This window comes from Podarcis tiliguerta (genome assembly GCF_965153285.1).
Source record: "Podarcis tiliguerta genome assembly, chromosome: 5".
NCBI lineage: Eukaryota > Metazoa > Chordata > Lepidosauria > Squamata > Lacertidae > Podarcis > Podarcis tiliguerta.
The window spans coordinates 24,263,787-24,288,259 of record NC_139538.1 but is presented as its reverse complement, the minus strand read 5'-3'; the positions used below and the strand labels follow the sequence as shown (position 1 = coordinate 24,288,259).

Sequence of the window (24,473 nt, the reverse complement as noted above, 5' to 3'; positions counted from 1 at the left end):
TTCATCTTGCGAAGCACCACTGCGTATTGACGGTTTCCCGTAGGAATGCATTGGCGGTTTTAAAAAAAAGGCGCAAGACGTTACATCTTGCGAAGCAAGCCCATAGGGAAATCCGTCTTGCGAAGCAACTCAGAAAACGAAAAACTCTTTCGTCTTGCAAGTTTTTCGTCTTCCGAGGCATTCGTCTTGCGAGGTACCACTGTATTTGAGGAGGCAGACGCCCCTAAGTTGATGGGCATTGTCATTCAAATGGTGTGCGTGTGTCACATCTTGTGATCTATTGGGGAGGGGGCTTATCTGGGAGCCCCCAATATTTTATCTAAGTTGGCACCCCTGATGTTTGCTCCAACTTAGCATTAAAAAAAAAAAGGTTTTCTGGAGGATAGCTGTCAGGCCATAGCTGTCATAGCCATAGCTGTCAACGTTTCCCTTTTTTTAAGGGAAATTCCCTTATTCCGAGTAGGATTCCTCGCAAGAAAAGGGAAAAGTTGACAACTATGGCAAAGGCAATCAGTCAACGTGGTGCCCACAGGAACCAGTGTGCCCCCAGTATGGCTGCCAAGAAAAATCTCAGTAAGTATCTTCTCAAAAATCAATAAATCCTTGCTCACCTCCTTTTTCCAGTCTCTACTACATTGAACACATCCCCTTAAAAATGACCACACCTCATACGATGCCAGAATTTGACACCTATCCTCTCTTCTGCTCCTCTGTTCAGAACAGAAGCACTTCTATCTGTGAGCGTGGATGGTGGTGGCTGATGTAGGTGCCGTTGGGGTGGGGAGAGGTATGTCCACACATTTTGTATTTAAGATGTGGCAGCCATTATGCTATGCCCCTGAAGCAGCCATTTTGTGACCAACACTCACCAGAGTTTCTCAAAATCCCAAATGTGCGGCTGGCACCAAAAAGGTAGGCGATACAAAGAGGAGGATTTCAATTATTCCTACATTACCTGTTTCCCTGAAGGAAGCAGTGATCCTTTCCTGCACACCAAGAATGGGCCCACTAGGCCAGAGCTGCTGTCCTTGATTGAATCCGATGCTGAATAATAAATCCAAGTAAGGCAATCTGGATCGTCCGGAGTAGGACCCACGGATTCAGGAACCTCCCACTCATAAGTGAAATTTTCTCCAGGATTCACATGCGAGGATGGGCTTGCAGGTCCTACATTAAGTTCATCATCAATAAAGAAATGCCCCTAAGTAGTTGTATCATGGGAAGCATGTTAAGAAAGTTGGTTTACCTCGTCCAATGGATGCAACGCAAGATTCACATCATTCCCTTAAGATAAATATTCACCTCCAGAGATGGTGTTGTAGAAGGCACCCTCATTGTCTTTGTTGTAGCTCAGCCCATGCGGCTGAATGCTGAAAGGGTGTGTTGCCCTGTTAAGAAACGTCACCTGGATGGTCTCACCAACTTCTGCCCTCATGACAGGTCCTAGTTAAAAATCACACAAACCCAACAACACAAATTAAAACTATTATATCTTAATCACGGTTGCAGCTCAAACACACTTGCCTCTCAGCAAAAGCACTTGAATAAGGTGTGGTACAAAGCTTGTATGGAGATGTGGCTTAGGGAGGGTCCCAAGCGTCAGCTGGCAAGCTGCTCTCATGACCCCCCATGGAAACATCTTGGTGGGAGTGGTCAGATGGGAAGGTCAAGGAACTGCAGGAATCTGACCCATGGGAGGAGCCCAATGGAGTGGGAGGTGATCAACAGGACCGGGTGGAGGACTTTGGCCCCAGGGAGAGGTCCAGCAGATGGGGAGGTGGTGACCTAGACCCGGGAGAAGGGCCAAATGGGTTGTCAGGAAAATGGCCTGCCTCAATGTCATTGGATGGGGTATCCCAGCCAGTCAATGTGCTGCCCCTGGCAGCGCTCTCTGACAACATAGATCTACTGTCCTCAGGGGAGGCGTGGAGGGATAAACCTGACCATGAGTCAGCCCTATCGTCTCTACCGCCATCACCAAAAATGCAGAAGTGACTGTACTGGTGTGAACAGACTCCACATGCCCAGCCTACTTGCTTTCCCAGAGTGAAAAAACACTATAGATAACTCAGAACTTAGATTTTTTTTTTTTTTAAAGGGGGGGGGGAAATCCTGTGGGAAATGTCATTTTAAACAATTCCTGCTCTCTGGCACCATCTGGTGTTACATGTTTAAAATACATACAATTTGTTGTTTCTTTACTAATGTAGCTGAGTCCCCAGTTTTGAGTCTTCATACCTCAACCACATGAATGAAGGCGCCCACCCTGCTCTTCGAAGGGAAAGCTCAGAGAGTGTGTCAAATGTTGTGTCACTGTCTTTTTTCTGCCTATCTCCCATGCTTCCTGACTTTGTAGCTGTTGGAACTCCACTCGGCCAAGCCGATAAGGCCTCATCCTCCTCTGAACTGAGCCTTTGAAATCGCCTCTGACGTGTTTAATGACCTGAGCTTTTGATGAGGCCTCAAGCACATTCTATCCAGCAGGGTTCCCAGCACAGGGAAGAGACGAGAGGTTTGGCTACATAGTAAAGAGTTTTATTTCTAAACTACACAGAACAGAAGAGACATCCTCTATGAAAGCAGAGAGCAACTGAAACAAAGGAACAAAGGAAACAGGAAACCACTAACGTCACATCCCGTCTCCCTTTCCCATGAGACTGCAAGGTCTCTGGAATGTAAACAGAGTCCTGTGACTCCACGCAGCTGCTCAGTGAGAAACAGAAACTAACAGTAACCAGTAACCCTACTTATGTTTGGGTGATGTAGAGAATTTTGGAATAAAACTTTTAATGCTGACAACTGACTCAAGAGCCCGAGCACAGGGTCTGCTAGTGGGGGCCACAACAGTGGCATTTTGACTCTGGGCATGATGTTCCCCACTCCTGCTTTAAAGGACTGTTTCGGTTTCTTTAGTGTCAAGTCTCAGGCTCCCATCCACAGTCACTTTGGGTAAAACCACATTGCCAGACCCCTTTGCAGTACTCAGACACCAAACTAGTGACACCATTGCTTTTACCTCTCAAAAGGTGTATTGTCTTCAGCCTTGAAAGACTCAGCCTAGGAAACTGAAAATCTCGTCTGCTTTTGATTGCCAGAGGCTAAAAACAGTCTTACCTAAAAGCCCAAGATGTTCTTCACTAGGGAGCCTCTTCCGGCGCTGTGAAAATTCGCTGCTGGTATACTCAACGAAAAGAGCTTTTTTGTAAGATCCACCAATCCTTTGTTCGCTTTTTTCAAAAAATGTCTTGGACTCCCTGTGCAGCAACACAAATTATTTTCAAGAGCTGCATTCAGTTAACGGCAAAGAGAAAGACATTCTGCATCATTCTAAAATCGTTCAGTCCTCATCTCATTCTAATTTCTTCTGTTGTTTGGCTTTAAATGGCATAACTTGGAATCAAAGTGATTTGGATGGTTGGACTCCACCTGGAGGCCCAAATGGTCAGTCTTACTGGCAGCATGGAAGAACTACAATGAAGGGGTTTTAAAGGAGCAAAAGGTAACAACATTTGCTTCCACACTGGGAATTTGCTATGGACTAGCCACACTTCCATGCACTGACTCTTTACACGACATTCTGAACAACTTTTTTTAAAAAATCAATGGAATAGCTGCAGAATTTCCCCAGGTGTAGATGTCCTCTTGTGCTGCTGTTCCAGCTAGTCATGACCTGCATCAATTGCTCTATTTCCTAGATTGCTGGTGACATTCCCTTCCTTGTCTCTCCTCTCTAGGAATCAATTCTATCACATTAACCTTCCTCTTTCCAAATCACATCACCTTTGCAGTCAATTGCCTCAACTGTGGCAGCAAAGAAGGAGAAGAGCTGACCAAACTCTCACATTCCGTACCCTCCAACATGTCCAGGCCTAAAGCCAGGATGTGTGTCTTCTGGTTCACATGACCCACAAGAAAGCACAGAGCTCAAAAAACAGTGTCCCGATTTAATTGGCAAGCTCGAGAGGCTCAGTGGTTTAGACCATAGCGCCATCCGTGTCCCTGAGGCAACTGATATACACAAGGCAAAGGGTAGGGCCAGGGCAGGGACCCATCTTACATTAATAGGCCTCCCCATAGGTGCGGCAATGGGAACCCAAGAACAGCTGGGAGCTGCCATTTTAATTTCCCTCAATACCACAGAGTGCCTAATGTAGTGTCATTCCTTGTAGGTAATTGAAGCTCACAAGCCTAGCTGCACAATGTTGAGAACCCAAGCTAAGTATAAGCCCTGGTGGGTCCTTTGGGGGCACTGGATCCCCAGCAGCTGCCCTAGGATGCCAGGGGCTGGTACCAGACCAGGGCCACATCTTCTTGTGCAGACTTGGCTCTTTACTTCCCTCCCTGCTAAAAAAATTCTGAACATACGAACAAAGGAAAGGCACTGCTGAACTGGACTGCTCTACACACCCCTCCTAGACAGCTGCTTGCTAAGATTGAACAGCTCTGCTGGTGAGTGCATTAGAAGCACGCATTTTTTTCATGCAATCATCTGGCTCCTGTTTGTTTGATAGCTTAAAAGGCAATACTTACTCATCCAGAATTAATGGTTCCCCTGTGAAGTTATTTATTCCAGATGGGCCATAGTTCCACACATGTTCCTCTGCTGCAATGTAATAGTGCCTTGATATGGTGCTCTTCTTGGGAGAGGGGATATGGCCATTACAGTTTTTCACCTCAAAAATGGCCCGCATGCCACCTGAAGTAAAGAAAGACAGAACACATGGCGTTAGGATACTTCAAATTCTGGGAATCTCTGCAAACAGATTGAAGACTCTTTAAAGTTAAAGGTTTACTTCAATAAGCCCCATGTCCATATTTCCTTGTGAAGAATCATCTTAACATGAAGCACTGTAAAAGCTATGAGCATTCACTTGCTTGTGTTGGTCAGCAAGAATCTGCAGCAGCTTTCTACAACCTGGTGGTCTCCAGATTGTTTTGACTACAACTCCCAACATCCCCAGGAAGCAGCTGTGCTGGCTTAGACTAATGGGAGACGTAATCAAAAACATCTGGGAGCCACAAGATTGGAGAAGGGTGTCTTTCATGAGTTATCAGAACCTTATAATTTTATTCAGTATATCTGAGCAGCTCAGTTAAGCAAATTTGTTAGAGAAAGTGAAATGAATTGCTCCCTAGCGCAGACTTGTTTTCCCCTGTTCAATTCCCCCTGAAAGCAATGAAATATCATCAAGGCCCATCACTCTCAAGGGGACTTCCTGTATTGAATTCAAAGCATGCAGCGACAAAGAGCCCCATTTGTGGAGCTTCACCTGCCAGCTGTTCCAGGCTCTGGGCAGCTGTATTGCCTGTTTTTTTCCAGAAAACAGAAACACCTTTTACAGGAACAGAGGCAGCAACCTTGTAAAGGATTCTGCGGGGCTGTGGATTCTGTAGACCCCTGATCCAACCCAGCTCATGGTCTGCCCAGATCTGATTATTTGCAATTTGAGTTTGAGGAATTCCTTCCAGATCCACAACCACACCCACTGCTTGCATGTGGGTCCCAGTGGGTTGGTCAAGGATGAAGCTGGCCCATTGACAAAAAAGGGAGCCACCCCAGATTTACAGGTGTGGGGAAAAATTGGGCTTCCAGATGTTGCTGAACTACAATGCACACCAGCTCTAGCAAGCATGGCTAATGCCCAGGGATAATGGGAGCCTGTAGTTCAGCAACATCTGGAAGGCCAGAGGTTCTCCAGCCCTGAACTAAAGTCTCTGTCCTTTTGCCTGTCTCAATCTTATTACTTTCTTAAGGAGTGAACCCTATGCTGTGAACTCTAGGCTTCAAGAGAACACACCTTTCGGAACCTTGAAAATATTTATAATTCTTTGGTATGCAAAAAGAAACCCTTGGTTTGTACCTTCTATGTGATCATTGACTTGACAGCTAAGCAGCCACTGCCCATCGTTCTTTGGCACCATGAGAGCATCCACGAAGGTAGCCGGGAAGAGGCTGATCGTGTCAATTCGATGGTTCCTTTCTGTCAAGACTTGCCCATGGAAATAGGCTGAATGGATATCGGCTTCATTACCCATTCCAAAAAGATACCACTTCACATTTTCTCCCGCACACATTGTGACATTGGGAAGATACCCATACATATATCCATTGATTGCTTTAAAAGAAAAAAGTTAAAAGATTATTTCAAACTACCATAAGGTAAAGGTAAAGGGACCCCTGACCATTAGGTCCAGTCGTGACCGACTCTGGGGTTGTGGCGCTCATCTCGCTTTATTGGCCGAGCTTCCGGGTCATGTGGCCAGCATGACTAAGCTGCTTCTGGCGAACCAGAGCAGCACACGGAAATGCCGTTTACCTTCCCACCAGAGTGGTACCTATTAATCTACTTGCACTTTGATGTGCTTTCGAACTGCTAGGTTGGCAGGAGCAAGGACTGAGCAACAGGAGCTCACCCCATCACAGGGATTCAAACCGCCAACCTTCTGATCAGCAAGCCCTAGGCTCTGTGGTTTAACCCACAACACCACCTGCGTCCCTCAAACTACCATGGTGCTCCCACAAAAACAGAGTACATTCAAATTAATATGTTAGCAATATCTATTTACGGATTGCAGCAGCACAAATTGAATTGAACCAGCGAAAGTTAATTGACCAAAGGCCTTTTTAAAAAGCCAGGTCTTCAATAACTGCCTGAAGAAGCATTGCGATGGGGGCCTCACTTAGCAAAGCCCTACCCCTGGTTGACACCATCCTCACCTCCTGAGACTGATGGTTTTGGAACAAATAGGCCATTCCAAAAGTATCCAGGTCTCAAACCATTCATGGCTTTAAAGGTTAACACCAGCATCTTGGATTGAGCCCAAAAAAACCTATCGCCATCAATCATGATGAGGTAGAATCAACAAAACTCTACCTCTGAAACAGGCTTTCTTTTTGCAGAACCCACTTTAGATCTAGAACATTGATTCCGTAGATTTCACTTAATTGATTATTATACCCAGGCATGACATCAGAAGTTGGTGTTGTTGCACACCTGCTCAGAGGGCCCATCACCAATCGGCCCTTGCTGGACTGGGTTTGTTAGTGGAAACTTGCAAGAGACCCATTGAGTTTTGATGCCCACTCTGTATCTTGTACTTGTTTTTAGAATCTTCAGAGTGACTAACTTGGGACATTTAAGCAGTCTGCCATTCAGCTACCGATCAGCTACTTAGCTTCTAAACAGGTGCCATATAGTGTTTTTTTAAAAAACATTATCTAGAGTAACATATACACCATATAGATATTCGTGTGGAGCAATATAAAAGCGATTCACTATGGCAGAAACATCTATGTCCAGGGAGAGTATATCTCTTGACTGCCTGCTGCTGTGGATAACTTTCAATATCTTGCCTAAGTTGTGAATATCTATGGAATTTACTTGTAATGTTATACGCACATATACATGTTGCAAAGAAGGTTCTTAAAAAAATGAAACAATTTGTTCTGAAATGTAATCTTACAGTGCATTTTATTGCTCTCTTGGAATTCCTCATTCCTGTCAACTTTGTCAGGTTCAGAGCAGTATTTCTTGATATTATCATTTAAGTACCAGCTGAAGTTTTCGTCTACCACAGTAAACATCAGGATGAATTCTCGGTCGACATCCTTATCTTTTCCACCCTGCAGTGTACCTAAGGAAAACAAAGGACACATTTTGGACATTTACCTGCTGTAATTATTGTCTCCCAGCTATTTGTTACCAGAAAAATGCCCACCAGTGGTGTATGATGGAGAGGCCAACCCATTTTCTGCTACAGTGTCTGAAAATGCAGCTCTTTCGTTTTTCTCCATGTGCATGAATAGTGGGCATTCACTCAGGTGGGGAAATGCCAAGAGAGACGTTTGAGGTTATTTATTTGAAATACTTTATAGCAAACTCTTCAATGTGAAATAAAAATGTTCAAGGCAGCTAAAACACACACACACACACACACACACAGAGAGAGAGAGAGAGAGAGAGAGAGAGAGAGAGAGAGAACCATGTTAAAGATCATGGCTAAAACAGCAACACACCCTAAATGGCTCAGCAACATCAAACAAATCTAAAATCACAAAACTACAACCTGAGGCCATCAAATGAACTGGAATGGTGGTGGAACTAGATGGGCTTTTCTGATCAAATAAGGCTGTTTTCAAGTTCTGAGATGCAGCCTTCTGTTGTTGAATGCGATGTTGCTATTGAAAAGGAATTTCCCCCGGTGGTCACCCACTCTCTTTATCTAAAGGTCTCCAAAGACAATCTCAACATTTGGGCAAGTTCACATGGGAGTGATGCTCCTTTAGATTCCCAGATCCTAAGCTTGAAAGGTCTTGAAAGGATTAAACCAAGACCTTTGAACTGTGATCAGAAACAGACCAGCAGACAATACACAGCAGACCAGCAGTCAGCTGTTTAAGAACTGGTGGGATGTGTTTTAGGGTTGTCATATTTTGGAGAGCAAAAAAGAGGACACTGTGACGACCATTCAAAGCAAATAAATGCAGTGTATCCCAATTTTTATTGCTGAAAAAGAGGACACATGGCAACCCTAATGCGTTTGCTGGTCAACTATCTAGGAGTGTTGTTGTTGTTTTTTTTTAACCAATTAAAGTTTCCTAATAGTTCAAATAATCTCTAAAAGCAACTCCTCATGCAGTGCATAGCAGCTGAGTCATCTGGAGGGTCCTACAGTATGAATAAGAGTGGTCAGTCTATTGCTATCCAGGGCAGTTATGTTGGGTGCAACAGATGATGAAATGTTTAGAAACCAGACACAAACACACACAACAGATATGGAGGAACTATCAGAGAATGGAAGATGACAAACACACACACACACACTGCAATTGTGAGAAAGAGGCTTGTGTAAGATGTTTGTGTGTTTGAAGAGCCATAAGAAGAAGCAATTTGGGGACAGAGAGAAAGAGAGGCAGGAAGAAACAGAATTGGTTGATGGCTATAGAAACATCAGAGGATGCAGAGTGACTCAGTCTGCAGATCTAATGTGAAGCAGTGGGTTCCACTTGGCAGGAACACACATCCTGTTTGCTTCCATCTACTCTCTGCTTGTATATTCATAAATAAAGTCATGACCTTCCAGTGCTCTCTCCTTCAAAGGAAACCCAAACCTGTGTTGTATTTGCTCCTTGAAACTACTCACCTCTCAGAGAAATGAGGAGCACATGTGACTCACACAGATAAATTTCAGCTAAAATCTCAGGAACACAACTCATGAACTGCAAACAGATAAGATTCTCTGACTCTCATTTCTTGAGGGGGGGGGGACAGCACTCGGTCGTTTTCCATATTTCCCTTACCTTTCTTGCAAATGAGCAGAGGTCCAACAAGCCCAGAAGCAACATCCTTTGGGGCATCTATATGTGAGTGATAAATTCTGGTCACACAGTTATTATCACCTGCTGCTGGACCATGATCTTCAGTTACCTCCCATCTATACACATACTGTTCTCCTGGTTGCACGGCATCATCTTTCTTTTGCAAACCTGAGGTGTTGTCAGGATAAAGTGCACCTAGGAAATGCAACAAATATATCACAGTACTGGTACAAGTGCCTCTGTGTCCGGGGCAGCTGTCTACCAGCTCCATCGGGTAAGCCGGCTGAGACCCTACCTGCCCGCAGACTGTCTCGCCAGAGTGGTGCATGCTCTGGTTATCTCCTGCTTGGACTACTGCAATGCACTCTATGTGGAGTTACCTTTGAAGGTGACCCAGAAGCTACAATTAATCCAGAATGTGGCAGCTTGACTGGTGACTTGGAGTGGCCGCTGAGACCATATAACACTGGTCCTGAAAGACCTACATTGGCTCCCAGTACGTTTCCGAGCACAATTAAAAGTGTTGGTGCAGACCTTTAAAGCCACTTCACTAACATATGCAGTTTGAGTCCACTTGCCCCTAATATATGCCTGTTTGCGTACATTTCTTGGTTGCAGAATTGTATTGCAAAATAATAATAATATAATAAGAATTTATTATTTATACCCTGCCCATCTGTCTGGGTTTCTCCAGCCACTCTGGGCAGCTTCCAGCAGAATATTAAAAACATGATAAAACATCAAACATTAAAAACTTCCCTAAACAGGGCTGCTGTGCTGGTCCCGGGGGTAAGGTACCTTGGGTGTAGCAGAGTCCACACGAAGAGGGGCAAGGTCCGAGGCAGAGTGCCGGGCGGTGAACAGGAACGCTGGAACAGGAGGCTGTGCAGGGAACAGGAACACCGGATGGTCGGGGACAGGAGGCCGAGCAGGGAACAGGAGTACCGGATAGTCAGGAACAGGAGGCCGAGCAGGGATCAGGAACGCAGGAAGGTCCGAAGCCAACAACGACGTTGCTCCCGCAACCTGGGACCGGGCTGACTGGGCTTTTATCCTCTTCTAAGGCCAGGGGCGGTCCCGGCCCCCAGGAGCCCCGCCTCCTCTGGCCTTAAGGCGAGCACTCCTCCTGGGGGCAACCAGTTCCCTTCGCCTCTCTGCTCTAAACCTCTGCAGATCAGGAGAGGCCGAAGGGTTACTGGGCCCTGGAGGAGGCTCACCTGTGGCCACTGAGTCGTCAAGCCTCTCTGGGGCCAGAAGGGCTTCACCTGGGGCCAGCTCCTGATGCACTGCCACAGGTGCAGGCTCTTCAGCATCTAGGCCTTGCCCCAGTTCAGCCGGCCCTGGAGGCGGGGACTCCTGTGCAGGCCGGGATTCCTCTGTTTCATCCTCCGAATCGGAATCCCAGGCCATCACACCATCCCCCCTCCCAGGCCCCCCCCTCAACCGAGGGTCCGGACCCGGCTTGCCGGGGTACGTCGCATGGAACTCTCGGAGGCAGGCAGGTGCGTGGACGTTGGCCGCAGGTTCCCAGGAACGGTCCTCCGGTCCGTACCCCTTCCAGTCAATGAGATACTGCAGCTTTCCCCTGCGGTATCGGGAGTCCAGGATGCGTTCCACCTCGTACTCAGGCTCTCCCCGAACCAACACTGGCTGCGGTCGGGGACGGTTCGGGTGGAACTCGTCGGGTGGGGCCACCGGACTCAAAAGGGACCTGTGGAAGACCGGGTGAACCTTCAGGGTTGCGGGTAACCGGAGACGAAATGCCACAGGAGAGACTTGGTCTACGATAGGGAACGGGCCGGTGAAGCGGGCGTCCAACTTCCGCGAAGGTCGAGAGGGGTGGAGGTGGCGAGTGGAGAGCCAAACCAGGTCACCGACGCGAAGTTCCGGCCCCACCTGGCGGTGGCGGTCGGCCTGGGCCTTGTACGCTTCCTTGGCCTGGTGCAGTTGCTCCACCAAAAGCTGTTGCTGGGACTGGAGCTCTTGAAGCCACTCCGTCACCGCCGGGACTGCGGATGTCGGCAGCACCTCTGGAAACAGCCGTGGATGATAACCATAACTGGCCTGGAACGGGGTCTGCTGGGTGGACGCATTCACCGCGTTATTGTAGGCGAACTCCGCCAATGCCAGGTGGTCGACCCAGTCATCCTGCTGGTAGCTGCAGTAACACCGGAGGTACTGCTCCAGCACCGCGTTCGCCCGTTCCGTCTGGCCATCGGTCTGTGGGTGATAGGCTGACGAGAGGCAGACCTCCGTCCCGAGGGTCTGGTGTAGTGCTTGCCAGAACCGGGATGTGAACTGAACGCCCCGGTCGGACACCACGCGCTCAGGTAGGCCATGCAGGCGGAAGACATGCTGAAGGTACAGCTGAGCAGTTTCCTTGGCTGTGGGTACAGATGGACAGGGAGCGCAGTGCACCATCTTGGTGAAATGGTCGGAGAAAACCAGAAGGCAGGTACAGCCACGAGACGAGGGTAAGTCCACTACAAAGTCCAACGAAACCGTGTGCCAAGGGTGCGGTGGAACTGGCAATGGCTGAAGTAGGCCGGGGGGTCGCCCGGTAGGTCCCTTAGCGCGCCGGCAGACATCACAACCAGCAACGTAGCGAGCCACGTCAGCCTTCAGGCGGGGCCACCAAAACTCTCGACTGACCAGATGGGTGGTCCGATACCGTCCAAAGTGCCCCGCTGCTGGGGCATCATGGGCCATCCGGAGAACCTCCAGCCGTAGTGGCCCTGGCGGGATGTACAGACGACCGTGGTGCAGCAGAAGGCCCTGATGCAGGACCAGCCCCGGATATTGTGGGCTGGACCCTTCAGCCAGCTCCCGGAGTCGTTCCTGGGCCCAAGCGTCGACCCGCTGCTGTTCCCGCACCCGAACCTGCAGTGGCTGTGCCTCCTGGGTGGCCAGGAATGCAGCCGGAGGTAGGATCGTGGTGGGTTCTGCTTGCTGTACCGTGTCTGCGTTGTCTTCAGGTTTCCGGGACAGGGCATCCGCCTTCTGATTCTGAGAGCTAGGGATGTAGCGGATCCGGAACTGGAACCGGGAAAAGAACAACGCCCACCGGATCTGTCTTTGGTTCAGCTTGCGGGTGGTCTGGAGGTACTCCAGGTTCCGGTGGTCGGTTCTCACCTCCACCGGATGTCGTGCCCCCTCAAGATGGTGGCGCCAGACCTCAAAGGCTACCTTGATGGCCAGTAGTTCCCGCTCCCACACAGTATAGTTACGCTCCGCTGGTAGGAGCTGGCGGGAATAGAAGGCACAGGGTAAGAGTGGCGCTTCAGGACCAATCTGTTGAGACAAGACGGCACCGAGAGCCGTACTGGAAGCGTCGGTCTCCACCACAAAGGGTCGAGAGGGGTCAGGATGTTGTAAGATTGGTGCCCTCTGGAAACAGGCCTTCAACCCCTGAAACGCCTCCTCTGCCTCCTTGTCCCAGGAAAACGGCGTCTTTGGGCGCAGTAGCCGGGTCAACGGGGTGGTGCGATGAGCATAATCAGCGATGAAGGTCCGGTAGTAATTGGCGAACCCCAGGAAACGCTGTAGGTCCTTGCGGTTCCGGGGTGCCGCCCATTCTTGAACCGCTGTCACCTTCCCCGGGTCCATTTGCACCCCATCTGGAGAGAGCCGGTGACCAAGGAAGTCCACAGTCCGCTGATGGAACTCGCACTTGCTGAGCTTTGCGTACAAACGGTGCTCACGCAAGCGCTGCAGCACGGTCCGGACATGTCCCTCATGGCGGGCCGGGTCACGGGAGTAAATCAGTATGTCATCCAAATACACCACCACGTACTTGTCTAACAAGTCCTGAAACACGTGGTTGATGTAGCGTTGAAACACAGCAGGCGCGTTGCACAAACCGAAAGGCATAACCAAATATTCGAACTGCCCGTACCGGGTCCCAAACGCTGTCTTCCACTCATCCCCGGCTCGGATCCGAATCAAGTTGTAGGCCCCCCGGAGGTCCAGCTTGGTGAACACCTGTGCCCCTTGCACCCGCTCCAGCAGCTCCGAGATAAGGGGCAAGGGGTACCGGTCTGGGACGGTAATTTTGTTCAGGGCTCGGTAATCATGGCAAGGGCGGAGTTCCCCACATTTCTTCTTAACAAAAAGCACCGGTGCCGCGGTGGGCGAGGTGGAAGGCCTAATGAACCCACGCTCCAGGTTCTTGCGCAAGAAGTCCTGCAAAGCCTCGCGCTCTGGCTCTGTTAGGGAATATAAGCGACTCACTGGTAAAGGCGCTCCGGGTTGGAGGTCTATGCCGCAGTCAAAAGGCCGATGCGGCGGCAGCTGGTCTGCCCCCCGTTCCTCGAACACGTCCTGGTAGTCCTGGTACACGGCTGGGAGCGTGGGTGCTGCCTCCTCTGAGGGCGCGGACGCCAGCGTTCCGGATTGAGCATGGGAACATGGGACTGGGAAGTGCACGGTCCGTTTGACCCAGTCAATCTGAACGTTGTGGGCTTCCAGCCAGTCCATCCCGAGCACCAGGGGGAAGCGGGGCATAGAGGCAATGTCCAAAGTTCGCAACTCCCGGTGCTGCTGGAGACACAGGACCAGAGGCTGGGTCTCCTGAGTAACGGCACCTGACCGCAGAAGTCGTCCGTCAATCGCTTCCACCTGGACCGGTACTGGCTTGTTCCGAAGTGGCACCTGATGATGGGCGGCAAAAGCAGCGTCCATATAGGAGCGGGTTGCCCCTGAATCTACCAAAGCATGGGTGAGGATCCAGGGCCCACCTGGAGGGTACAAACGTACCGAAACCATAAGATGTTGCAAGTCCATTGGTGCGGGCCCATTCTGTACGGTTTGGGACCCCCGGTAGCTAGGGCCATCAGCTACTGGGGTTGGCGGTTTCCCTGCGGCTGGCGTTTCTCAGGGCAGGACCGAGCGAAGTGTCCACTTCCGCCACAGTAAAGACAGAGATTTCCATCCCGACGCCGCGCCTTCTCTGCGGGGGAAAGGCGTGGCCGCACTGCCCCGAGCTGCATAGGCTCCTCCGTTAAATCAGTTGTGACCGTGGGGCTGCCGGAAAAAGCTGGTGCCGTGAACTGGAAGTGTCGGCGACCCCGGGCCTGACGACGATCCTCCAACCGGTCGTCTATTTGTAGACTCCGTTGAATGAGAGTGTCCAGCGTGGTGGGGCGTTCCATTGTGGCCAACTGGTCCAGTACCTCGTCCGAAAGCCCTTCGAGATACTGGTCCCGCAGTGCCGAGTCATTCCAGGTCAAGTCCTGTGCCAACAGCCGAAACTCCGTGGTATATGTGGCCACCGTGGACTTGCCCTGTTTCAAATGCCGAATCGCCCGGTTGGCTTGACTCTCTTTCTGGGGGTTGCCGAACGCGGCCTCCAAACGATTGCAAAACCCCGTATAGTCTGCCAGCAAGGGGGAGTCTTGCCTGAGTAGCGGCAACGCCCACTTGGCCGCCTGGTCCTTTAACAAGCTAATCAAAAAGTGCACCTTGGTACGGTCGTCAGGAAAGTTCCGGGCTCGCCCCTGAATATACAGTTTGGCCTGGGCCAGGAACATGGGAAAGCTGGCCGGGGCTCCATCAAATTTCTCAGGCAAAGCCACTGGGTACTTGCCCGGAGCCGGGGCGTCGGCCCCAGGAGCCGGTAGGGCTTCCAAGCGTTGCTGAAGTGCCTCAACCGCGTCACTGAGCTGCTGCACGGTGTGAGACAAGGCCTGGTTCTCCTGGGCCAAAGCCACCAGTGCAGCCGCCTGTTCAGCCATGGCCTCTGGCTCTTCCCGAACGCACCCCTACGAAGGGGGAGTGCGGGAGGTGGCGGGAGCAAACTGTGCTGGTCCCGGGGGTAAGGTACCTTGGGTGTAGCAGAGTCCACACGAAGAGGGGCAAGGTCCGAGGCAGAGTGCCGGGCGGTGAACAGGAACGCTGGAACAGGAGGCTGTGCAGGGAACAGGAACACCGGATGGTCGGGGACAGGAGGCCGAGCAGGGAACAGGAGTACCGGATAGTCAGGAACAGGAGGCCGAGCAGGGATCAGGAACGCAGGAAGGTCCGAAGCCAACAACGACGTTGCTCCCGCAACCTGGGACCGGGCTGACTGGGCTTTTATCCTCTTCTAAGGCCAGGGGCGGTCCCGGCCCCCAGGAGCCCCGCCTCCTCTGGCCTTAAGGCGAGCACTCCTCCTGGGGGCAACCAGTTCCCTTCGCCTCTCTGCTCTAAACCTCTGCAGATCAGGAGAGGCCGAAGGGTTACTGGGCCCTGGAGGAGGCTCACCTGTGGCCACTGAGTCGTCAAGCCTCTCTGGGGCCAGAAGGGCTTCACCTGGGGCCAGCTCCTGATGCACTGCCACAGGTGCAGGCTCTTCAGCATCTAGGCCTTGCCCCAGTTCAGCCGGCCCTGGAGGCGGGGACTCCTGTGCAGGCCGGGATTCCTCTGTTTCATCCTCCGAATCGGAATCCCAGGCCATCACAGCTGCCTTCAGATGTCTTCTAAAAGTCAGATAGTTGTTTATTTGTTTGACATCTGATGGGAGGGTGTTCCACAGAGCGGGCACCACTACTGAGAAGGCCTTCTGCCTGGTTCCCTGTAACCTCACTTCTCACAGTGAGGGAACCGCCAGAAGGCCCTCGGCGCTGGACCTCAGTGTCAGGGCTGAATGATGGGGATGGAGACGCTCCTTCAGGTATGCTGGGCCAAGGCCATTTAGGGCTTTCAAGGTCAGCATCAACATTTTCAATTGTGCTCAGAAATGTACTGGGAGACAGCTGCCCCTCAGTTCACATACTTATTTGTAGCCAATTAAGTTCAACCAATTGCAAGTATTGGACCTAAGGTAGTCATGTCCATTAATTTTGGTGGGTCTCCTCTGAGTATGACTATCATTGGGCACAATCCAGTAGCTAGGGAAATGCAGTTTAGGACTCCTTCACATTTCCTTTTGTGCCATGTTTCTAGACACAGGTTCAGATTTGGCACAACTACTCTATTCCGAACTTAAAAATGGAAAGCGAAATGCCATTGGTCAACAAAAAGGGATTAAAGACTGTCTCAAGGCAAATCTTTAAAAATGTAGTTTAAACACTGACAACTGGGAAACACTGGCCTGCGAGCGCTCCAGTTGGAGAACAGCCTTTACCAAAGGTGTCATGGACTTTGAAGACACTCGAACTCAGGACGCAAGGGAGAAACGTGCTAAGAGGAAGGCACGCTTGGCAAATCCTCACTGTGATCAACTCCCACCCGGAAACCAATGTCCCCACCTTGGAAGGACGTGTGGATCCAGAACTGGCCTCCACAGTCACTTACGGACTCATTGTTAAAACCATGTTTATGGAAGACAATCTTACTCGGCTACGAGTGATCGCCAAAGAAGAAGACAGATTTGAGTGGTGGGGTTTTTTTGTCCCATTGCTTTCCCTGGGAAAACAAACATTTCACTGATGAATCGGAACAAACAGCAATTGGGTTTTCTGCAGATTGGCATTCGCTCTGATCCAAGGGTATAATCTGGGTTTCCCCAGGGAAAGCTCTGGAGGAAGAAAAAAACTGCTCAGACACGGACTTGGGAAACTCAGAATTTTGCCTAGAAAGCACAGAGCAAAGTTAAGTGTGGCTGAGCAGGTTGGGATTAAAATGTGAAGCAAACGAATTTCTCCTGCATCTCAAAATTGAAGGTGTTGGGGGTGGGGCAGATTTCCTAGTTGCAGAAAAAGAACCCTACACCCATAGGTAAGGTAAACCTTCCTGCCACAGCAGTACCTATTTATCTACTTGCATTGGCATGCTTTCGAACTGCTGGGTTGACAGGAGCTGGGACAGAGTAACGGGAGCTCACCCCATCACGGGGATTTGAACCGCTGATCTTCTCATCGGCAAGCCCAAGAGGCTCAGTGGTTTAGACCACAGCGCCACCCGCATCCTATCCTACACCCATAGGGTTGTATGCCTGTGGGGAGTTGGATCGAGTCAGACATTAATATCAGCACAAAAATGTCAGAGGTGCAGCTGCCCCCTCAGTCTTGCCAACTATACTAGATTTGTCCAGTTGATTTACCCTGTCAGTTGGCAACCCTGACTGTAATTCAAGGTGTTCCTCACAGCACTGGGTGGGTGTCTACAAGCATAATGATGCAATTCTGTTACAAAACAGGAAAGGTATGGAATCAGTTGGTATTCCTGAAGACTGTTGAAACACGAATGGAGGTTTACCTTCGTTTTCTTTTGTGTATTTGACACCATGGGGGTGGAGTGTGTAGGCCCTTGTCGCAAAATTCTTTACGTGGATGATGAGTGTGTCTCCAACTTCTGCTTTAAGAATGGGACCCAGGAAGCCCAGCCACGGTGGTTTTGCAATAATATGGCTGTATGAGTTGTCTGTGAACTGCATGTACACAGCTTTTTTGTATGTGCTTCCTATCCGGTCTGGGCCTTGTTGGAGAAAGACAGCAGCTTGCCTAAAGGATCAACACACAATCATGTCAGCGTAAGTCCTTTAAAAAAATCCTGGGTACACTGGGATAGCCCAGTCAGTAGAACATGAGACTCTTAAGCTCAGGGTTGTGGGGTTTTGCCCCACACTGGGCAAAAGATCCCTGCATTGCAGGGGGTCGTCCCCTCCACCTCTACAATTCTGTGGTCCTATGATTACTGCTTCCACACAGCATATGTTTTGTCTCAAATTAACTATTATTATCATTCCTTCTATTTCCGAAGTTCGGAGGCGAGTGCCATTGCTTACATAGACAAAATGGCGTCATCCATGCACAAGAGGGAGATGTCATCTGGCTTGAGTAAATCCCAAGATTTACAGAGGTACAAGATGTTAAAAACAGCTAATTATAGCAATAAATAATGATAATTAGAGCACCAGTCCTGGCCTGACTGCACTGGCTGCCAATTGGTTTCCGGGCCTAATTCAACGTGATGATTTTGACCTATAAAGCCTTAAATGGCTCAGGACCGCAATATCTCAAGGACCGCCTCTCCTCATATGAACTGACATGGACCCTGTGGTCATCATCTGAGGCCCTTCTTCACGTGCCTGCTCCATGAGAAGGTGGCAACATGAGAATGGGCTTTTTTCAGCAGGGTGCAGCAACAGAGGAGACCCACTGAAATGTCACCACACATTTGGCAAACTCCTCATCCAAGCTTCCCCACCTAGGACTGGTTGACAATGTGCAACGGGTAGTTTCTCCTTATTGGGTTTTTGTCTGCAAGGAGGAGATTTCCAAAGGAGACCAGTGTTGCTGCAAAGGCTCAGGCTATGAGCCTGTTTACAGGCAGCTCTGTGAGTCACAAATTAAATCGGATGTGCATGTCATGGCTCTCCTTGGACTGTCCAAATAATTCATATTTAATTGGAAGGTCTCCTTCTCTTCCTCTGCAAAGATAATAGCTTTCATTAAAACTCCACCTCATAGCTAAGATTCCTGAGGGCTAAAGGGTTTAAGTAGAGGTTAAAAGTGAAACGTCAAGCGTCATAGGCCAAAAGCAACCCCACAGTGCAACTTCGCTGTTCTCAGTGAATTTACACCAAGAAAGAAATTGGACCCTATGCCTCTGTGCTTTGTCAGAGGGCTAATAGAGTTGCCGACACACCACGGCAGTGAAGGTCTGTTGTATGTCTCTTGTTGGTGTCGCCCAGCCTTTTCCCTTTGCTTTGCTCTTCAGAAATACTCTGTGTGTCTGGTTATTGCTAGCCCCTGAGAGGCACTGTGTTTCTCAGTCCTTTGAATTTCTTTCCTCATTCTTGCCCAGCTGCTTTCAACAAAGACAAGGAGACTGGGGTTGGTAAGATGCCTAGATTAAGCAAAGGGAGGGGCAAAGGCCAGGATCAGCTTTGTTGATTTTGAGTGCTCATTGTGTCATGTCATTGTCCTCAAACGCCTCTTTTGCATCTCACATGAGAGCCCTTGAGGAAGGATTAACAGATTTTTCTCTTTGACCGTCTTCTGCTCTTGCTTCCTGTTTCAACACTTCTCCAGCAGAGATTGCCATCTCTGCATTTCCACATCCTTCTCGAACACAGAACCCATGGCCACAACCTCACTTCTTATCAAACCACTCCTCTCTCCTCAGAATGACTGTTTGCTTATAATTGGTTTATTTTAAACCACAAGAACCACTACACACAATGGGGCATGCATCTGAGTAGACTTGAATAGGATTGCACTGTAAAAATAACTCTAAATTAATTTAGATGTATAGACTGTCTCACCACAACATTTTGGGGTGCCTCAAGAGCGCCAGTATTTTGTGGGAGGGAATCAAAACTCAGAGGGAAACTTTAGATTCATGCAGTGACGGCAGGTTAAAAGGATCTGTCAGCTTTAAGAAAATATTTGGACTGTTTATGATTTGGAAAGTGACAGTGAAATGCATTGAAAAGTGTGAGCTGGGTACATTTTACCATATGTGGTGGGAGTGCAAGAAAGTAAAAAGTTATTGGGAAATGATATATAACGAATTAAAAAAAATGTTTAAATATACCTTTGTTAAGAAACCAGAAGCACTCTTACTTGGTATTGTAGGGAATGAGATAAATAAGAAAGATAGGAAATTATTTTTATATGCAGTGACAGCAGCAAGAATATTGATGGCTCAGAAATGGAAGCAAGAAGAGTTACCTACATTAGAAGAATGGAGAATGAAGATGATGGACTTTGCAGAACTTGATAGACTGACAGGAAGAATTCAAAATTGACGAGATCAGAGATTCACAGAAGATTGGGAAAAGTTTACAGAATACATGCATAACTTAAGTGAAAAACAAATAACGCTTGTAAGCTTTAATGAAGCTCTGTAAAAAAGAAATGCTAGAATTTGAGTGAAATAAGATTTAATTTATAAATAATTAGGTGAGATTTCAGAAATGTGTAAGAAATTAAGAAGGGAAGGAGTACCAGCCAAGTTGAGGGAAGTCAAAAAAAGAGATTGGATGTAAAAAACTGTATGAATTGTATCAATTTGTTTTATTTGTAAACTGAATAAAAATTATATATATATAAAAGAAAAGTGTGAGGTGGAGGTAGGGCTGTCTTAAGCTTATGTGGTGCTGGGGTGCAAAGATCCGCCCAGCGCCCCCCCCCCCGGTTGCCCAGTCCCAGGCGCGCAGGAGGGCGGAGCCAGCCGGTCGCCTCAGCGTCTCACTGTCTCGGTCACTCCCAAACTCGCAGCGCAGAACCGCCCACAACAGAAGAGCCCGCCGTGGCACTCCAACCGACAGGCGGGCTCCTCCCCAGACTCAACTCTCAGGCCCCAGACTCTTGGCCTGGCGCCCCTGAGAGCCTGGCGCCCAGGTGCCCCGCGCCCCTAGTGCCTATGGGTAAGGTGGCCCTGGGTGGAGGAATTGCCCACATGAACACATATAAACATATCACAAGCAAATCAGGATGGGTGCAGGAGGTTCAGTGTTGTATAACCACCGCACAAACAAATCAGAACAAACGCTCAATAGACACAGGGCAATAGCTAAACTCCTCATAAGCCAAGTAAATTAAGCTGAACGCTCAGGCTGGTTGGAGGAGAACATAAGATGGCCCTGCTGAATCATCTAGTCCAACATCCTGTTCTCACAGTAGCCAGCCAGACACCTGTGGGAAGCCTACAAGCAGTAACTGAGCCCAAAGAGCGCTCTCCCCTCCTGTGGTATTCAGAAGTATTACTGCCTCTGAATGGAGGCAGAGCATAGACATCATGGCTAGTGGCCTTCGACATCCCTCTTCTCCATGAATTTGTCTATTCCTCTTTTAAAGCCACCTAGGTTAGTGGCCATCGCTGCATCCTGTAGGAACCACATGAGCCACTTTTCCTTTCCATACAAATCAACTTTTTTTCTTAAGTAGTCCTTAAGCAGCCAGTATACTTCGATAGAAGCAAATCTGTACAGTGGTACCTCGGGTTACAGACGCTTCAGGTTACAGATGCTTCAGGTTAAAGCATAGCTGTCAAGTGTCCCTTATTTGAAGGGACAGTCCCTTATTCCAGCGCCATGTCCCACTGCTGTCCCTTATTGATAGATGTCCCTTAAATGTCCCTTAAATGATGTCCCTTAAATTTCAAAGGAAGCAGCTCCTCTCCCTCCCTCCCTGCCGGCCAGGGAGGAGGGAGGTTCCAACTGTGTTGCTTGGCTGTGTTGCTCACCCAATAAGAAGTCTAAGAACGACTGGGGGGTGGAGCTTGCATGCCTTGTGTGTGGCTAGTTAATGCAAGCTGAGGGGTTTTTTGAATGCTGGACGCCATTTTGTTGCACGTGCTGCTGCAAACTTTACAGTGCAAAGCCAGGCCGGGGAGCCATCTTACGTTGAGGCTGCATAGGCCTTGTGGTGCATGTGATTCAGATTCTATTCAGTTGAACCTCTGGTTACAAAGTTGGTTGGACAGTGTTCTCGAAGCTACCAGCATGAGTTTGACCAGACTGCAGAAGGACAGGAAGACTGGAGTGCCTGGAACAGGTGAGGCCGCAGGTCCCTTATTTTGGCTGCTGGTCCCTTATTTTCAAATCTGTAAATTGACAGCTTTGGGTTAAAGACTCCGCTAACCCAGAAGTAGTACCTCAGGATAAGAACTTTGCTTCAGGATGAGAACAGAAATCGTGTAGCTGCAGTAGGAGGCCCCATTAGCTAAAGTGGTACCTCAGGTTAAGAACAGTTTCAGGTTAAGAACAGACCTCCAAAACAAATTAAGTTCTTAACCCAAGGTACCACTGTATACTAATGTGACAATAAAGAAAAGAAGCCACGTATACAATTTTTGCAGGCATAGCTTGAACAAAACTGCATCGGCTGAAATTTGTTGTTGCAAGTACCAGAGTCTCATCCTTCTTTGCATCAGGCTGTACTACAACATGCATTTACTGAGCACCCATTAAAATCAACAGAGATAAATCGTCTATACTAAAAGGTGAAAGCTTGTTTTCAATACAGTTAGCCGAAAGCGAGTATCACTTACTCATCTTCTGAAAACGGATTTCCAGATATGATGTTCTTTGTCCCGGGAGCATAATTCCAATCCGTTTCTGTAATCCCAATGTAATATTCCCTATCTGCTGCCCAGGCCTGTAAGAAGCAGCAAGCCAGCAAGTGGCTTAGTACGAACAGCTCCATTTTCTATTGCTGCCGGTGTAACAGAAGATCGTGTTCCCTTTATAAGATCAGGATTTCCCCTACGCACCCGCCCCCATGGTTGCTGTTGCATAGTTCAGTAGACTAAAAGATTGCACAATGCTTGCTAGAATAAACAGCCAGATTTGATGCCAGTAACTCGGGCAGCTGACGGATTAGTATTTTTAGAAAAAACTTCCTTTTGATTTCAGCCAACCTCCTTCAAATGCAAATAAGACCTTCTGTAAAAGAAACTTTCCCCCATCAAAAGGGTTTAAAGGATTAAAGCTCCCCGTGAATTTTTTTGGGAGTTTCCCCGGTGTGAAAGCAATGCCCATCTACTTTCTTGGACATGGTCCTAGTGGATTTTCCTGCATTCCACGACATAAGGTTTCAAGCAGCAAGACAGTGACGTGGATTCCATGTGGTCAGTAATATTAAAGTTGTCAAATTTCGAAAGAGGTCTCCTTTTCTTTTTCTTTATTCACCCTAGCAAGTACTGAGGGATTTTACAAATGGTTTGTTCTACATTCATGCTTGTTTGGTCTTCCTCATTGCTCATCCAGTTGATAAAGTCCATATAAATTTAGCAGCCTGATAGCAGAGTGCCAAAGACTAAATTCAATGCCTTTTAGTATAGGAAGAGTCATGCGCAATTTTAAGAATGACTAGTTTTGTATGCACGCAGATGAATCTGTCCATTCAGTCAATTCCGCTACTCTCTCCAAATTTTATCTGTTAAAAAGATTGATACATGGCAGAATAGGAAAATAATTTTAGGAAGCACAGACATTTTAATTATATTTATTAAATTATATTTATCCCTTCCAGGTTTCAAGTCAGACCAACATTTCCTGCCTGATTTTTTTCTCTCCACCCAAGTTCTTCTTTTTATCTAATCATGTGGTTACTTATTAGGTATGGAATGCAAATAGGATCTAACAGTCTATCATCAACCACTCAGTAGTGGTGCCCTCCCTGTAGAACGCCCTCCTTTCAGATGTCAAGGAGATAAAGAACTACATAACTTTTATTCGTCATCTGAAGGCAGCCCTGTATCAGGAGGTAAGCAATGACAAACCTAGACTGCATCTTAAAAAGTAGAGATATCACCTTGACAACAAAGGTCCGTATAGTAAAAGCCATGGTTTTCCCAGTAGTGATGTATGGAAGTGAGAGCTGGACCATAAAGAAGGCTGATCGCCGAAGAATTGATGCTTCTGAATTATGGTGCTGGAGGAGACTCTTGAGAGTCCCATGGACTGCAAGAAGATCAAACCTCTCCATTCTTAAGGAAATCAGCCCTGAGTGCTCACTGGAAGGACAGATCCTGAAGCTGAGACTCCAATACTTTGGCCACCTCATGAGAAGAGAAGACTCCCTGGAAAAGACCCTGATGTTGGGAAAGATGGAGGGCACAAGGAGAAGGGGACGACAGAGGACGAGATGGTTGAACAGTGTTCTTGAAGCTATCAGCATGAGTTTGACCAAACTGCGGGAGGCAGTGGAAGACAGAAGTGCCTGGCGTGCTCTGTGTTAGTTTATTCAGCTCCGGCCTATCTGGAGCTGATATGGCTCATTTTGTCCTGAGCCCAGCAGAGTGTAATCTCGTAGTCCGCAACGAAAGGATGAGGAAGGTATGGCTACATTGCTATTTTATTTTGCTATACCGAGAAACACACAAATGTACATCTTGCCTATGTGAGAGCAGAGAGCAACTCTCTCAACAAAGAAACGACAGAACAAAGAAACAGGAAACGAGTGTACGTCACATCCAGTCTCCCTTACCCGTGGGAACCCAACAGTAACTTGAACTGTGGAATGAAAACATAGTCTTGTGACTACCAGCTGCAGCTCAGTGAGGGAAACAGAAACCAACACTCTGGTCCATGGGGTCACGGAGAGTCGGACACGACTAAACGACTAAACAACAACAACAATGTTTGATGTTTTACTATGGGCTAGGGTGCTAGGGGAGGGACCTTCTGGTTGCATGGGAAAGAACGGACTGGAAAACTTTCCTTCTGTGAACTTCCTTAGGTGATCTTGCAGTACAATCCCAACACCCTGATCTTTGCTGTTGA

At 48.4% G+C, this 24,473-nt stretch overlaps 1 protein-coding gene and 1 long non-coding RNA gene across 7 annotated transcripts in view; one reads left to right on the top strand and one right to left on the bottom strand.

The window, feature by feature from the left end:
- Window positions 1-22,486, bottom strand: part of CP (ceruloplasmin) — a 34,780-nt gene extending 12,294 nt beyond the window's left edge. For 3 of the 6 annotated variants that reach the window (XR_014511860.1, XM_083442632.1, XM_083442631.1), the window contains exons 1-9: window positions 22,238-22,447; window positions 17,495-17,739; window positions 9,302-9,514; window positions 7,465-7,635; window positions 5,862-6,116; window positions 4,531-4,696; window positions 3,115-3,254; window positions 1,303-1,443; window positions 956-1,167 (exon numbers count right to left, since the gene is read on the bottom strand). Coding sequence is in view for 5 of the 6 variants with exons in the window: in XM_083442632.1 (XP_083298758.1) it covers window positions 956-1,167; window positions 1,303-1,443; window positions 3,115-3,254; window positions 4,531-4,696; window positions 5,862-6,116; window positions 7,465-7,635; window positions 9,302-9,514; window positions 17,495-17,739; window positions 22,238-22,392 (1,698 nt within the window). In the remaining variant the exon portion in view is untranslated. Of the gene's footprint in view, window positions 1-955; window positions 1,168-1,302; window positions 1,444-3,114; window positions 3,255-4,530; window positions 4,697-5,861; window positions 6,117-7,464; window positions 7,636-9,301; window positions 9,515-17,494; window positions 17,740-22,237 lie in introns of all 6 variants that reach the window. The other 3 variants (XM_083442633.1, XM_083442634.1, XM_083442635.1) reach the window with 3 other exon arrangements.
- LOC310678746 lies at window positions 20,990-23,446 on the top strand. The gene is made up of 3 exons (XR_014511928.1): window positions 20,990-21,741; window positions 22,602-22,816; window positions 23,221-23,446. It is a non-coding gene; the product is annotated as an uncharacterized lncRNA (long non-coding RNA).
- The last annotated feature ends 1,027 nt before the right edge of the window (window positions 23,447-24,473 follow it).